The following is a 15792-nucleotide window of genomic DNA, read 5'->3' on the forward strand; positions in this document are numbered from 1 at the left end:
TAGATTATTTATCTAAACCGGAGGTTTTATGTACAATAATTTTCATGGCATGCTGACTTTAATGGAAATGTTTTGTTAAAACAGGGTGAAATGTGCAACAACCCTTGCATTGTAACATCGGATTAAACTTCTGTGTGGTCTGTCTTTCCACAGATGAACGTGATCGAGTTCAGAAAAAGACCTTCACAAAATGGATCAACAAGCACCTGATGAAGGTAACCTTTGCCAATACGATACTTATTGTTCTACAAATGTACATCTGTTGAAAAATGATGTAGATTATGAAACATACTTATTGTAACTGAACAAATCCTTCCTGGTAAACAGAAGGACTTCGACTGTCCTTGAATAACCCCAGAGGTTGCCCAAAGCCGTTTCTTTCATATCCCACCTGGTTACAATATCTTAAATTACACACACATGTTTCTCTAGGAGGAGATGGACTGTCTGATCTAACTGAGTCTGAGGGCTGTAAAAAATTGCCTGAAAGCAACAACAAATAAACTGGAAACAGAAATGCAAAGCAAAATCAGATTTCGATTCCCGACATCTCTCTTCAAAACGAGCGAAACCTAACCCTTTTTGGAAAAGTAAAAAAAACAACATAGAAATGGCTCCTTCTTTGCCTTAACTGTATGAGTGTGAGGGAGTGAGTCATGGACACCTGGCCTCGCTTTAGGAACTGTGGCATCGCGGGCCGGGCAGCTTTTTACATCTGGGCTCCACACCGGCGGGGCGGCTTCTCGGGGCTCTGCAGGGGAACAGGAACCTCTGAATGTGGAGGGTACTTCACAGGTTTGCAGCTATGATACTGTATGGCAATGCTTGTTAAGGGTTCTGGCCCATGACCCTTAAAAAAAGGAAGTCCTTTTGTGTAACATGCAAGCCCCTGATCTATGAAGTCAGGTGCAGAATAAAGGGCCGCAGCTACAAACTACTTAAAGGCTTTTAAGTAGTGCTGAAACCATTAGTCAAGTGATTATCAAGCTCAACATTCACTGCAGTTTGAAGATGGCTCTGACTATTAATCTATAGTATCCTTTTATAGACTAAAAGACTAAGTGAATCCACTAAAATATCAAGACTTTTATCAACTAAATCAAAATGTTAAATTACTCTCTTACTGCTGGTCGACGAAGCCTTGTTTTCACCCGGGAACTGAAGTGTGTTAAACTGTGAGGAATGTCTGCTGTCCTCTCCGTGTGGCACAGGGCTCTGTCCGAGACGACCCGTACTCCTCGTTTCTTTGTCTGGAAATCCCTCCGATTTGGGTCCAAAAGAGCGAGCGGGTCGGCGCTCTGGCTGCCCTCAAGGCATTCTAAGACAGTCATGGGATTTAAGGACAAAAGGGGCGCTGCATTTTGGTTCAGCGGCTGTCTCTGCTTTCCTGCATCTCTTCAGGAAAACCAGACGTAGCTCTGTGTTTTATTTACGCATGCTACTTTAATGTAGACCAGACACAGATTAACGTTCATTAAAACAATACTGAAAACAACAGTTGTTTTGGAGGGACCAGTCAAATCATACAACAGATTTCTTTCATTAAAAAACAAACATGAAAACTGTCTTTGTGTCAAATCAAACCAGCGTCTGCCTGCTTGTCTTTGGTCTGCTCTGTTGCCCCACGAGTCCCTGCAGTTTTATACCTTCTCTCATCCAACTGTCTCTTCTTTCCATCCTTCATCCTGTCCTCCCTTCCTTTTCCCATCAGCACTGGAAGGCAGAGGTAGGTGCTGTCAGTGAGAGTGCTGAGTGGACGTACATTAGTTTCTGCCTGCACGTCTGTGTCTACATTTCTACCCCCTCACTCCCATACGTTACCTGAGCTCTTTAGCTTCTGACCCTTTCCCTTCTCCTTCATTTTAACACTTTCTTTTCTAACTCCTGTCGGAGCCTTTTTTGCAGTGCAACTTGTCGTTTCATGTTCTGTCCCTCGGTTTACAACAGCTAGAATAAATAAATAGTTACACATGAAAGTTTATGAAGTAATAAGGGTCGTGCATAAAGTCTACTGGAGGTGTTATAAATATATACGTTTCTACTAATAATAGCTCTGATATCCTTCTTTTTGGTTATGACGTAATATTCTGATGATCAGCTTCATTGCTGTGATTGGGCGACACAGCAACATCACCACATCCAAAAAGATGATGGGAAATTAGCGAGCAAGTGATCAAAGAGGTTCCAAACAACACCCCAGGGTTTAGTTAATGTTTTCAGATGAGAAAATCAAGGCAAACAAATACCTATTTACCCCAAAAACATTTGAAAAGATGTATTAGATTTTGCTTTACATAACTTGAAGTTTGACCTATCGAGCTCACAATACTTTACTATATTTACTATACTCTCCACGCCTTTTCCATGCAATGAGGGATTTAACCAACAGTTTGGTACTCACTGTGGTTGTCACCTGAATGAGCCAAAACTATGAAGATGAAAACTATTTTAAAGCCCAACTGGACGCAGTTGCCACTGCAGAAGGCAGACAGTTGTTGTTGTTGTTGTGCATCATCCTTGCCTTTTTAAAGGAATCGTTTTTAATTGGGGTTGTATGAGGTGCTCATCCACATCAGACGGCGGTCGGCACAACCCCCAGTTTGGAGAAACGGACAGGACGGGAGCAAAGTGATGTACTGCTGTGGACGGGCCGCAGCAAAACCTATTTAGCTACCTGAAGTAATCAACATCAGTTCTAAGTGACGCTGGATTCTCGTCACTACTTTAACTGTCCGTCAGGCAGCAGTACATCGCGTTGCTCCTGTGCTGACCGCCATCTACTGATTATGGATAAGAACCTCATACAACCTCATTAAAACAAAATCCAGACTTTCCCTTTCAGTTGCTTTTGTAATTTTGACCTAACATAACGGGATTCAGTCACACGTGTCTGTGCCTACTCTAATCCCATCCCGCTGTTTGTGTTGAGGTGCTCAGCAGCTTCAGTGCTGTGTGTATTACGTGTGAACGTCAAACCTGTGGCTCACCACTGATGCTCACATGATGGGACTCGATGTACGGGTCAATACTCTATCGCTAACATTTGCCTCCTGTCTTCTCTCCATAGACCCAGAGACACATCACTGACCTGTACGAGGACCTCAGAGATGGACACAACCTCATCTCCCTGCTGGAGGTGCTCTCCGGAGAGACACTGGTGAGCTTTGGTGACCTTTGAGCCTTTAGCTGTTAGGACATCTGCTTCTGCCTTAACCCCGTCCTGTCCAAACCTATCTTACGACTTATTTTGCTGCTGTATTTGTTCTACTGTCCAGTCAGCTATGAACCGCTTTCTGTGTTTTTCTGAGTTAAAATGTTATCGTGCTGGTTTCTTGTCTCCACTCTTGCATGCGTTGACTTTGATTCTGTGGAGGTTTTTGGACATTTCAGAACATGCTGAGGTTATGCGCACTCTTTTATTTACTTTACTTACCGTAGCTGTTTTCTTGGGAACACACCTTCTGGTGATGTAGCCTTAAGACACTAATTTTCATTCTTTGCTTCCATCTCGTAACCTTTCTGCACTGACTTGTTTGACCCCTGGTTTATTTTCCCTTTTCTAATTCCTGCTGACCTTTGCCCTGACCTCTTCCCCTATGCCTCCGCCTTCCTCTCTTGCAATGCTCTTGCTGCGGTAGCCGAGGGAACGCGACGTTGTGAGGAACGTGCGGTTGGTGAGTGGCGCCTGGACTGCGGGCGTCGGGCGTAGCATGCGTCACCACCCCAGGTGGCTGCTGGGTTGTGCATGATGACAGTCCCTGTATTGTCCCCTTTCTGTGTCCACATCGCCCCGCCTCCATTGTATCAGAGAGCTCGCCGGGATCAGGAGTCTTTTGAGGAGACAGGAAGTGCAAGTACAGGTTTTAGTGGAATCATTTCTACAGTCATTGCTTATTTAAAAGTAATTTCATGGTGGATATTTTTCATATGTGGAGTCCAGTAATCGGATAAGTTTTCACTCAAATTTCATGAAGAAGTGAAGAGCATAACTTAAAGGTACACCTGAATCACCAGGAATTAATAATTCAAAAAATGTAATAATTAAAAATAAAGCTGAATCAGTGGCATTAGACTTTCTTTTTCTCTCTACTTTTTTGAATAGACGCAGATGAGTGCGTGGAATGTATGAAATCAATCTTCAGTTATTTTGTCCTCTGAACTTAAACATACAAACCACCGCTGGCATGCTCCTTTACAATGGTCCCGTATTGGGTTCCCTCACTGCATTGAAAGCAAAGGCGAATATTTCATCACATGCAAGCTGATATGTTGACTAATCCAAAGCTTCTTACCGGTTTAAGACGCATGTGATGGGTAACTCTGTCCTGTGCAGGTTCAGAGATCAGAGATCCCGCTCGATTGGACTGCAGTTTAAATCAAAGACAGTATAAGATGGAGAAGGTGTTTCAGAACAAAGGGGCAGAAAAACTGTTGATCGCAGGTCAAATAGAAAATGAGGATTGTGAAGGATGATCGGGGGAATCACTCAGATCGTGTCTCATCCATCAACACGCTCCCACCTGCAGACATGCTGGCTGGTTTGTTCGAATGCATTTCTGGTGTCATGTAGGCTCAGATCTGGTCGAAGGTCTGACCAAACGCTTTGATCACAATCACGCAGAATTTGAATCGCACTTCAAATTTGCCGTATTTGAATCTTAAGCAGACCATGACTGTGATGATCTTTCTATCCAGTAGGTTAGATCTTTTGTTTTTAGCACAAAAGGTTCTTGCTGGTCCACCGAAACACCTGTTCCTCAGTCACGGGGCTTTGCTGTTTGTTGATCATTCATCACACTTTAATGTGGTCTCTCGTCTTTTGCAGCCGCGGGAGAAAGGCCGGATGCGCTTCCACAAGCTGCAGAATGTCCAGATCGCCCTGGACTTTCTCAAACGCAGACAGGTCGGTCGACCATGACACTTTCAACGATGCACATTTACATCACAGTTACACATTTCAAACGAGCATTTGAGTGTTTCTGTTTCAACTTTCCACGCTAACCTGAAAACTGCACCCTCTCAGGTCAAACTGGTCAACATCAGGAACGACGACATTGCAGATGGAAACCCCAAGCTGACCCTGGGGCTGATATGGACCATCATCCTTCACTTCCAGGTATGTAGGGCACTTTTAACTTTGCTGTAATTTACTTTAGGTGTGCCGGTACACAAAGTCACGGTTTGGTTCAACCACAGTTTAGGTGTCATGGTTCAGTATGTTCCGTAAATGCATGAGGATCCATTTATTTTCATTTATTGTGGTGCAGGTGTCAAAGATGGACTGGAGAGTTCATCAAACACTTTCCCAATTGGCACCAGGTCTCAATAGGCTATGCAACCTCAAATCATCTCCTATGGACTGACTCGTACGCCGGTCCTCTTGTTATGCTCACAACAGCGTTCAGCTAAAAGTTTCCGGATGGAATTTGGGCGTGTGAACTTTGGTCCCGCACTAATTGCATCAATCTAAATGCAGTGCTTTCCATGACGGTTCAGTACAAATACACAAAACCGTACAGTCCCAATTTACTGTCATTACAACAGTGGAGTTCATTTAGGAGATTTGAGAGAAAGCTTTGGACACTAAAACCCAGTCGGTCGTTATTTAAATTGCCTTTCCTTGCATTTTGCATGTATTCAAACTAGACTGACTGACTCACATTTCCTGAACTGCATGTGTTTTTTTCTTTTAAACTGCCCATTAATTGCTTGAGATCAAATTATCCCATAGCACCATGCATTTCAGTTTACTTTCATTACTTTGTGAATAGTCTGCTTCCGCGGCTCGGTGAGGAAAAGCCGTTCCCTCTTCGGGGTTCAATCATTAGCCTCGATTTCTCCTGATGTTGACACAGCAGTTACAGTACGGCGGAGTCCAACAGCCAATCATTTCCAAATGGGCTTTATTGGACATTTGGCAGCACTTAGGCTCTTTTATACAACCACCACCGCTTCTCCTGTCCTTGAGTGCACCCAGTCTAAACACTAGAAAAGAGCCATTCATTCATTTTTTAAGAAGAATGTTCACAGATCAATTTCAGAGCCTTTTTCTTATTTTTTTATATACTCGTATCTATGGTTCTATGCACATCTGTAGGTTACTGTTAAATCTAAACATTTCATTCAAACATTAACAGTCTCTAATTGCTTATAGCAGCAAAGGCCACATTGGAAAAAGTAATTCGTCAGATGTGTTCCTGATTCATTTAGCACAAAAACAGTGGGAGTACATGGACATTCTTTGATGGGTATTGTGGTTATGTTGGGATGTGGGATCCTTTTCCTCGTCCTGTGTGACTCAGAAAGCTGGAAGGAGACGTGGGCGTAACTCAAAAGCATGCAGTCTGCACATGTTATAAAAGTTCCATTTTCTCTGATATCTAACTGAACATAAGGAAGAAACCTAAAACAAATGTCTTTTAGATGCACTTAGTCACCAGGAAGCTATTATTTCTTCAATAACAAACCCATAACCTTCTTTATTTTGTAACATGCAAGTCATCACAAACAATGGTGTATTTCTCCCCAGATGCAGATCCCAGCATACTAACACTATAATAATGAATAATGGGTTTGCCTCGTGACAGAGAGGGAGCTGATATTCTCTCGACACTTTTAAAAAACGAGGCTGCGAGGGCGGAGGTCCCGTTTGAGCCTCTGAGTCACTCGGTGCCCACGTCCACACTGTGGCACCGGGGTTTCCCTTCTGAAGGGAAATAGCAGAAGGAAGAGATGCCTTCTTTTTTCCCTCCTCCACCCTTTCCTGCATTAAAATAGAAAGAAGCATGTCAGTGGAATTGGTAGTTCTGCTATGACTCATCGTCATACCTAAAAACACTAGAATTAGTATATTGTGGTAATAACACTGGAGTGTGTTCCAGTACGAGACACATTGATCAGGACTGGAACCTTCAGATGTATTAACTCCTTTGTCTGGTCTTATATATAAAGTCACAAAGTAGTGACACACAGACACCAAGTTGCAGAATTTCTTTTGAACTGACTTTTCTCAGTTTTCGGTATCAAAACAAATGAAGTCTCAAACACACGCAGTTCACCTTCAGAGGTTTTCCTGCGATTGTTGCGACTTTTTACGACTTGTGCCTAGTTTTGTCGCTAGCTCCACCCATCTGGTACGTCAAGCCCACCAAAACAAACACAATGGACTTTTCACAAGTACCGTTTGCACATCTGATGATCGCTGTCACAACTACTGGATGATGGATTCATGCAAAATAAACACGAAGTCGACTGCTGCAAAATTTAAATAGTAAAATTCATGTCAAGTCCCTCGGGGTCGACACAGCGCCAGCATTAACCTCAGAGGACATCTGGGTTGATTAAACCTGTGGTTTATTTTAGGCTCGTCGTCTTTCATGCAAAGAAACGGCACATTGTTGAGGGATGTTTTTCAGTAGTGTGCTCTTGTGACTCATAGCTCTTAACAGAAGAGGGATCTGCCTGTGGACGTTCTGGGTCACAGCATTTAGTATTTAATGAGAATTTCTGTTTGGAACAGTATAACTTTGTAAGATCGTTGACTTTTCACTACTTCTTCTAATTTGTGGTTTGCTGGCGTTTAGTAAATGCGTTTGTGTTTCTCTCCAAAACAGTGAGCTGAATGTTTCTTTTGCCCTCAAAGTAAAAGTGCTGGTTGTTATTTGAGGTTTCAAACGTGACTCATCTCAAGTCTGGAAGAAATCAGAATATCAAAGAAAAGGAAGGTCGATGCCAAAATGAATACAAGTCTTTTGAGTTTTACTTTTCATAAATATAACAGTATTGGTTGAAGCATTAGATGTAATAATTAGGAAAAAAATCATAAAACTCATCTGGAAGTTATCATTGTCCAAAGTGACTTAAAATACGTGCATTTATACTCAAAAAGAGCTACAAAGAGCTTCAGTAGAAGTGTTTAGGGCTTTTCTTTAAAGACGAAATGAAACGGAAGTTTACTATCTCTGACCAGTTGCACCGTCTCCTCCTTCAGATCTCAGACATTCAGGTGAACGGCCAGTCGGACGACATGACGGCCAAGGAGAAGCTGCTGCTCTGGTCCCAGAGGATGGTGGAGGGATACCAGGGCCTGCGCTGCGACAACTTCACCACCGGCTGGAGGGATGGCAAGCTCTTCAACGCCGTCATACACAAACACAGGTGAGGCGCCGATCCTCAGCAGACGCAGGTTTAGAAGTTTGAGTCAAACTTTGCACTATTGAAACGTTTGTCTTGGATAAAAATGGTGAGGTAAGAGGGAAAGAAAGACACAACTTTGAATCAAACATACATGCAATAAACACTATAACATTGCAAGAAGGAGCTAAAAATGTGATTAAAACCACCTGTCAAAATAATATTGACACAAATGATTATCTAAGAAAGGACACTATGGCAACTTTTTAAACCACAAAGGAACATTTTCTGATGGGAAAAGCTTGCCTGGACTTGGATCTCGTAACACCGCAGGACATGACATTTTCTCTTCGTTGAAGTTGATTTTCCTCTGTGACCTTTTTCATATTTCACGTGTACAGAGGCAGTTTTACAGCTGCACACCTGACTTGTCGGGACGAAATGCGGCTCAGCTGTAAATCAAACGTCGAGATAAATATCACAGCACAACACATTTCATTCAGATGTCTTCTGACCAGAAATCTCTCTGGTAACTCTGAATACACTGCTTCCATCAGAATTGCAGTACCAGTCGTATTTAGAAATGTGACTGTTTTGAACATACTCGGGTGTATAAATCATTTGAAGTTTGAAAAACTTTTATAGATGATTTAATAATTTATCCTGCTGTGAAAACTTGCTTCCCATAGCTGCTATCCATCTCACTAAAGAAATGGCACAGTTTAACAGCACCCTTTCAAGCCTACAGGCGGCGTCTGTTTTAGACTCAAACCATATATTTTGGGTGGAGCACCACTTTGTGCTCTCACAGACAAACAAGCCCTGCAGGGATAAAAAAATAACATCAACATCCTGAGTTGGCATCATTTCGCTGTGAAGAGAAAGCGCGTTTTCCTTTCTAGATGTGGGTGTATCCTCTTCATTTGAGAAAAGGCTGTCCTCAAGGAATGCTCACTGGAGGCTCGGCAGGTTGTAGCAAAACACTTACTGCTAACTGCTCCAGCAGAGATGCTGTGTTGGTGGAGGAAGAGCAGGACGTGCAGAGATTTAACGGCTGCAGCGAGGAGTCTTAGCGACGAGAATTGGATTTAATTAGGAATCACCAGTGGACTTGAGCTAGAATGAAATCAGTTGTATTTTCTTAGTATTTTTTATTTGGGGCCTAGATAAAAGCTACACTTTTTACTCACTTGGAAGTGTTGCGAAACTTGACCGTTGCCACAATGATGAAACTAAAGAGGAAGTTCCACTCAAAGAGGCGTCTGAACAGTGCCTCCAGCAGCACCGCCGGCTCCGTCAGTGACCTGGAGGACCGGGTGGTCATGCTGTGCGAGGACATCCCAACGGAGAACTCTTTTGACTCGGGCCGAGGCTCCACCAGCCCCGGGGCTCGCTCCAGTCGAGTCTCCCGGAGCGAGGAGCACGAATCGGGATCGGAGCCTCGCACCATCCACCTGAGCGGGGACAGACTGTCCTACAGACAGGCCTGCTACGTGGAGCAAGCACCACACAAAGAATACTACATCCAGAGAGTCATGCAAGCGTATGCGTGATTCTTTTTCAAATGAAGCTTAAATGTGCAGAATTTACTCCACGTTCTTTGTCCTGAAAGTCTTGGATATTTGTCGGCATGAGATGCGCTTTTATGTTTTATGCTCTGAACTTGTGGCTGCATGTTATTAGACTGCCGTTATCTTCCTGCCAAAGTTCACTCAAAAGCAACACGTCTGTCTGTCTTTGTGTATGAAGCGATGGGGGAATTTCAAGCATCTGTGGCAGTGAGGACTCTTGTTTCGGCTTGCCCTCCCAGATATCAGGATAGACCCACTACTCACTTTCATTACATATGAAATGTGTATCTTTCTTTTTTGCCTGACAGCCATCAATGTGGAATTATGGCTGTCAGGTGAGAAAATTAAAGAAATTGCAAAAACACAGAAGTCAGAGAAATGTCAAAAGGTGATTGATGAGTATCTTTCTCGCTGACATATTTAACCGTCTATCGTTCATTAAAGTTATTAAGCGTTGATTGGCAGTAGTAATAACGTAACCACTAATTTGCACTCACCTCTCTGGCTGCTTTCTGTCCGCAGGCCCACTCTGATCGACATGAGCCAAGTGTACCGACAGAGCAACCAGGAGAACCTGGAGCAGGCCTTCAGCGTGGCAGAGAGAGAGCTGGGCGTCACCCGACTGCTGGACCCTGAGGGTGAGAGGATCCTGAACGCTTTGCTCAGGGAATATCTGAGCTTATTTGCATTTCCTGTTTTCAGCTTCACACAGTTAATATTCATAATAAACCAACAAAACCTTACCTCCCATCTACAGATGTGGATGTGCCCCATCCAGATGAGAAATCCATCATCACATACGTCTCCTCGCTGTACGACGCCATGCCCAGGGTTCCCGACGTTCAGAGCGGGGTCAAAGCCAATGTGAGTTCCCTCTTCCTCCTCATCAGATCCTCAACAGATCTCTATGAAGATGTTTTAGCAGCAGAGACTAGAAGTAGTATTATACACGTGGCCTAAATTATCACCGTAATGATTTATGTAGCGTAGCAGACGCTCTTATTCAGAGCAGATCACAATCACTGCACCCGCTCCATGCAGTTAAACTGCAGTTCACCGTGTACACCTTCATGTCGACTGTTTCACGCTTCTTCTGCCTTATTCTAGTTCCGTTAGCTCGCTTAGTCAAACACACTTCCAGACGCTGCTGCCCACCAGCTGCTAACGGCTAACTAGCTCTCCTCCTACCGACATGAGGAGACACGCTCGCTTATAGTCAGGTGCACACATGACTGAATACATAATCTCCTGGCAGAGATAATGATAATAAGAACGAGAGATCATCGAAGCAATTAGGAGCAAAGGCCTTTTCCCACCGGGGATGAAAACAAATAAAAAGTGAATATTAGCTGGTGATTTTTCACGTTCACACCAAAGCCGTCACAAATATTTGCGTTCTGCGCATTCCACCAAAATCATCGATTCATGAGTTGTTTTTCACTGTGTTAACAGAATGACATTAATATCCAGGAAAATATCAAATTTAAAGCTTTTGATTCATAATACCTTTTCCAAGAAAGGATGAGTCTGGTGAAGCAGTGTCACAACATCAGCAACTTTAAATAATCTGTGTAAAGAAGCGCCTTGGCAGACGAGTGGATACAGCTCATATAATGCAACGTCCTGGGTTCAAATCTGGCCGTGGGACCGTTGTTGCATGTTACACCGGCCCGTCTCACCCCCTTTTCTACTCATTTCAAATCAAAGCAGAAAAGGCCTAAAACATGAACAATGACTAGGAGGTCTTTGGTTAACTTGAACCTCTTTCTGTATCCGTGCTTCAGGAGCTGGAGCTTCGTTGGCAGGAGTATTACGAGCTGGTCACCATGCTGCTGCAGTGGATCAGACACCACATCCTCGTCTTTGAGGAGAGGAAGTTCCCCACCAGCTACGAGGAGATCGAGGTGAGTGGTCTGGGCCTGAAGTCTCAAAGGAAGTGTTTTGACTAACATATCAGCAGAATAACCAATGATGATGAAGCCGACGATACATTTATTATGCCCTTCTTGTGGTCTGCAGGTTCTTTGGCGTCAGTTTCTGAAGTTTAAGGAAACCGAGCTTCCTGCTAAAGAGGCAGACAAGAACCGCTCCAAACACATCTTCAAGTCTTTTGAGGTGAGTTTCCTCAGCAACGCAAATGAAGTAGCTTCAGTTTACTTGATCTGTTTTAGAGCTGAAATTAATCGGCAACTGATTTGATAATTGATTCATGGTTGCAGTCATTGTTCAAGCATCGAGTAACTGCTCCTAAAATGCGACACTTTTTTTTGCCAACGGTTGGGCAGAACAACACATTTGAATATGTTAACTTGGCTTTTGGGATTTCTTTTCTGACATTTAAATGCCATTAAAGAAATAATGGTCAGTTGCAGCCCTAACCTACTTCTTCTTTTGCAGGGTGCCGTTCAGGCAGGTGTCGTCAAAGTGCCGCCGGGTTACCATCCCTTTGATGTGGAGAAGGAATGGGGTCGTCTGCACGTCGCCATACTGGAGAGAGAACGGCTCCTCAGGACCGAATTTGAGAGGCGAGTAGACCACGATCTGAACCTCATCACATGCTCTGTTGCCAAAGCAAACACATGAAAATATACACAAAATATTAAGAAATGAAGATCAGAAATGATTCACCTACTGGTTACTGTGTGACTATGACGATGACTCATTTCCTAATGATACAGTCCACTTTGGCAATAAAATGAAACTGGATTGGCTTTGTGGGATGGGAAGTAAAAGTTGTATTAGGGCAAACACATGACAAGCATGCCTTCGCCACGGCAACCATCTGCAAAAATATTATGGTCATCTGATAGTCATAAACTTGTCATTAATCACAAGGTTATCAGGGCGTTGCCTTTGGTTCTGCCACGGCTGGAGAAAGTGCTGTGGAGTAGATCACCTCTACTTTAGTGGACACTCAGGGCTCTACAATGGCTTTCATGCATCAGGGATACGACTTAAAGTATTTATTCCGCCGGAAGACGGAGTGAGTGCTTCTTTTTCTTTCAGTAGTCTAACCTTAATTTGTCAACAGGTAGTTTTTACCTAGAAAGCTAGAAAGTACCGTGGAGGCTAGTTTGACTGTCAGTTAGTCGACCTTATTAAATTGCTTCTTGACCTTTGACCTCCCCCTCTCCCTCTGCAGGCTGGAGCGACTCCAGAGGGTCGTCAGTAAGGTCCAGATGGAGTCGGGGGTGTGTGAGGAGCAGCTCAACCAGGTGGAGACTCTGCTGCAGACGGTGAGACACGAACATTGAGTGACTTTAGTGCTATCGGGCGTCATTAGAGCCACGTGCAGCGCGGTAACTGTGCTTGTCTGCGCGCTGCAGGACGTGAGGATGCTGAGCTCAGGGAGACCTGCTCAGCACACGGCAGAGATGGATGCAGATCTGGACAAAGCAGAAGGAATGATCCGCTTCCTCTTCAATGATGTTCAGCTGCTTAAAGATGGACGCCACCTTCAGGCCGAGCAGATGTATCGCAGGTGCAAAAATCAAACTTTGCGAAATTTAAGATGACCAACCTATGACATGAGGCCTGCAACTAATGAGTATTCTAGTTATTATTTGATCTGCCAATCCCTTTTTTTAATTACTCAACCGAGTACTGCAGGAATTAGTCCTATCCGGAATTGAGTTGGGTTGTTTGCACTTCCAGTTCCCTCGTCTCGAAGTCAATGATTGTTTTTGAATGAGCTTTTGGATTAGATGCCTGAAATAAGGTCTAAGAGATTTTAACTTTTTTTAAAATCCGGTTGCTAACAGGTGTCGTAATTAGACCATCATGCCGACTAGTCCGTCTTCACGGCCTCGTTGTGTTTACTCTCGCTCACCTGAACAAAACATGTTCGTATCATAAGTTTATTTTCTGCAATAATCCAAACGCCAATGGAAAAATCTCCTTTTTGTCGAGGGAACCAGTGTGATGATAAATTCCGGGGGTGGCCTACAAAAATCCATCATCCCTCCAGCTCTCTATTAATTGTTTATTTGATCAACTATCACTGTAGTTACATTTGCAGAACCAGTAGTAGAAGATAAGATAATTAACAAATATCTCCCCCAAAATTGAGAAGCTGGATTCAGTAAATATTTGGTATTTTTTTCTTGATGACTTACACAATGAACCGATTAAAAAATACTGTAGATTTTTTTTTTCTGTTGATTGACTAATCAATGCATTAATTGACATTCTGTATTCTTATTCTGGCTCCAGAGTGTATCGTCTCCATGAGAGGCTGGTGAACCTCCGCAGTGAGTACAACTTGCGCCTCAAGTCCGGTGTGACCACCACCCAGATCCCCATGACTCAGATCCACACCGCCCAGGTCACCACCCTGCAGCAGGCCCCCATGAGGCTGCGGCCGGAGCTGGATGAGGTTACCATGCGCTACACCCGAGATCTGCTGGGCTGGGTGGAGGAGAACCAACAGCGGGTGGATGACGGGGAGTGGGGCTCCGACCTGCCCACCGTCGAGTCCCAGCTGGGCAGCCACCGCGGCCTGCACCAGTCTGTGGAGGAGTTCCGCTCCAAGATCGAGAGGGCGAAGGCGGATGAGGTACGGACAGCTGGTGAAACGTGAAGACATATTTGTGATGAAGCAGAACGATATTTTATCTGAGAAGGAAAATTGTGTTATAGGCTGTAGCAAAGTAGCCTGGTTCAAGACCGCTGAATTAACATCTCAGATAAACGAGTAAAGTGAAACGAAATATTTTATATGATTTATGAAGCTAGTAGCATGCATGATGGTAAACAACGTTATGGATATTTTAAGGACAATGAAATAAAGTGATCTCTTCAGAACAGACAAAAGTGTTTTTTTCTAACGTACTACCATTATATCTTGACTGACCTATGTTTGTATGTTTCTTTTTGCCTCTTCCTCCTCCAGAGTCAGATCTCACCTGCCAGTAAAGCTGCCTATCGCGAGTATCTGGTAAAGCTGGAGCTGCAGTACAGCAAGCTCCAGGTACGCTACGACAAATACACAACAAGAGATCCTGGGTCAAGAAATGTGTTCAACTTAAAGCTCCTTGTAGAGACGGAGCTGTTACAATGCTAAGCTAAGCATAGTCAAAACATCATGAAGCATGACAGCACAATGTCACTTTTTAGCGCTCTGTTCCCGTCCAGTTTCTTCTGAATGAGTCCCTCAAAAGTCAATATAATGGTTTGTCGTCTCCTTCGCAGAACGCCTCTAAGGCCCGTCTGCACTACCTGGACCAGCTGCACGCCTTCGTCATTGCAGCCACCAAAGAGCTGATGTGGCTGAACGACAAAGAGGAGGAGGAGGTCAACTACGACTGGAGTGAACGAAACACCAACATGACAGCCAAGAAAGACAACTACTCGGTAGGATGACAATGATCCAATGATGTTCACCAGCAGTGCTTTCTACTGAGGATGAGTGTGGCGGGATTCTGATCATTGCCGGTTCTGAGCAGGGATTGATGAGAGACCTGGAGCTCAGGGAGAAGAAGATGAACGTTGTCCAGGCCACAGGAGACAAGCTGCTGAGGGACGGACACCCTGCCAGGAAGACTGTTGAGGTACGATGATTAGACTAATCATCGTACTAAACAAAATCAAAAAAATCTAAACAAAATAAAAAAAAAAAAATCAAGACTAAACACCGTATCAAATTGTAGACATTTTAATTAAAGCCTTTGACTGTATTAGTTTTAAATCAGAGTGTTTACCCTCCTCATCAAAACACCTGTTCTCCCCCACTACCCTCCTGCTCAGGCCTTCACTGCAGCTCTGCAGACTCAGTGGAGTTGGCTCCTCCAGCTGTGCTGCTGCGTCGAAACCCACCTGAAAGAAAACACCGCCTACTACCAGGTATGTTGGACAGTTCACTCCAACATCAAAACTACTTCTTCCTCTTACCTGTAGCGCTGTTTATCAATCTAGACAGTTTTGGTGTGAGTGGTGGAGATGTCTGCCTTCGCTCAAAGCGCCAGAACATACAAAACTCAACAATGTTTTTTTCGCGGGGCTTGGTTGAGCTGTAACGTTAGCTAGCTCAGTGGTGCTAGGTGAGCTAGCAGTATCAGGTATGTTGGAGTGTGTATTTCTGTATAAACAA

The 15792-nt window shown here is 43.9% G+C and overlaps 1 protein-coding gene across 1 annotated transcript in view; it reads left to right on the forward strand.

Annotated features, from left to right (window-relative positions):
* The window catches only part of pleca (plectin a), a gene marked incomplete at its 5' end in the record, with an annotated part of 99810 nt that overhangs the window by 64560 nt on the left and 19458 nt on the right, over nt 1-15792 (forward strand). The window contains 18 exons of the mRNA XM_079231571.1: nt 154-215; nt 1712-1726; nt 3068-3157; nt 4826-4903; nt 5024-5116; nt 7991-8157; nt 10227-10342; nt 10462-10568; nt 11489-11608; nt 11724-11819; nt 12102-12229; nt 12847-12940; nt 13031-13185; nt 13917-14259; nt 14596-14673; nt 14895-15056; nt 15149-15253; nt 15450-15545. Coding sequence (XP_079087697.1) covers nt 154-215; nt 1712-1726; nt 3068-3157; nt 4826-4903; nt 5024-5116; nt 7991-8157; nt 10227-10342; nt 10462-10568; nt 11489-11608; nt 11724-11819; nt 12102-12229; nt 12847-12940; nt 13031-13185; nt 13917-14259; nt 14596-14673; nt 14895-15056; nt 15149-15253; nt 15450-15545 — 2105 coding nt within the window. The remainder of the gene's footprint in view (nt 1-153; nt 216-1711; nt 1727-3067; nt 3158-4825; nt 4904-5023; nt 5117-7990; nt 8158-10226; nt 10343-10461; nt 10569-11488; nt 11609-11723; nt 11820-12101; nt 12230-12846; nt 12941-13030; nt 13186-13916; nt 14260-14595; nt 14674-14894; nt 15057-15148; nt 15254-15449; nt 15546-15792) is intronic.

This window comes from Taurulus bubalis (assembly GCF_910589615.1).
Source record: "Taurulus bubalis genome assembly, chromosome: 16".
Classification (NCBI taxonomy): Eukaryota; Metazoa; Chordata; class Actinopteri; order Perciformes; family Cottidae; genus Taurulus; species Taurulus bubalis.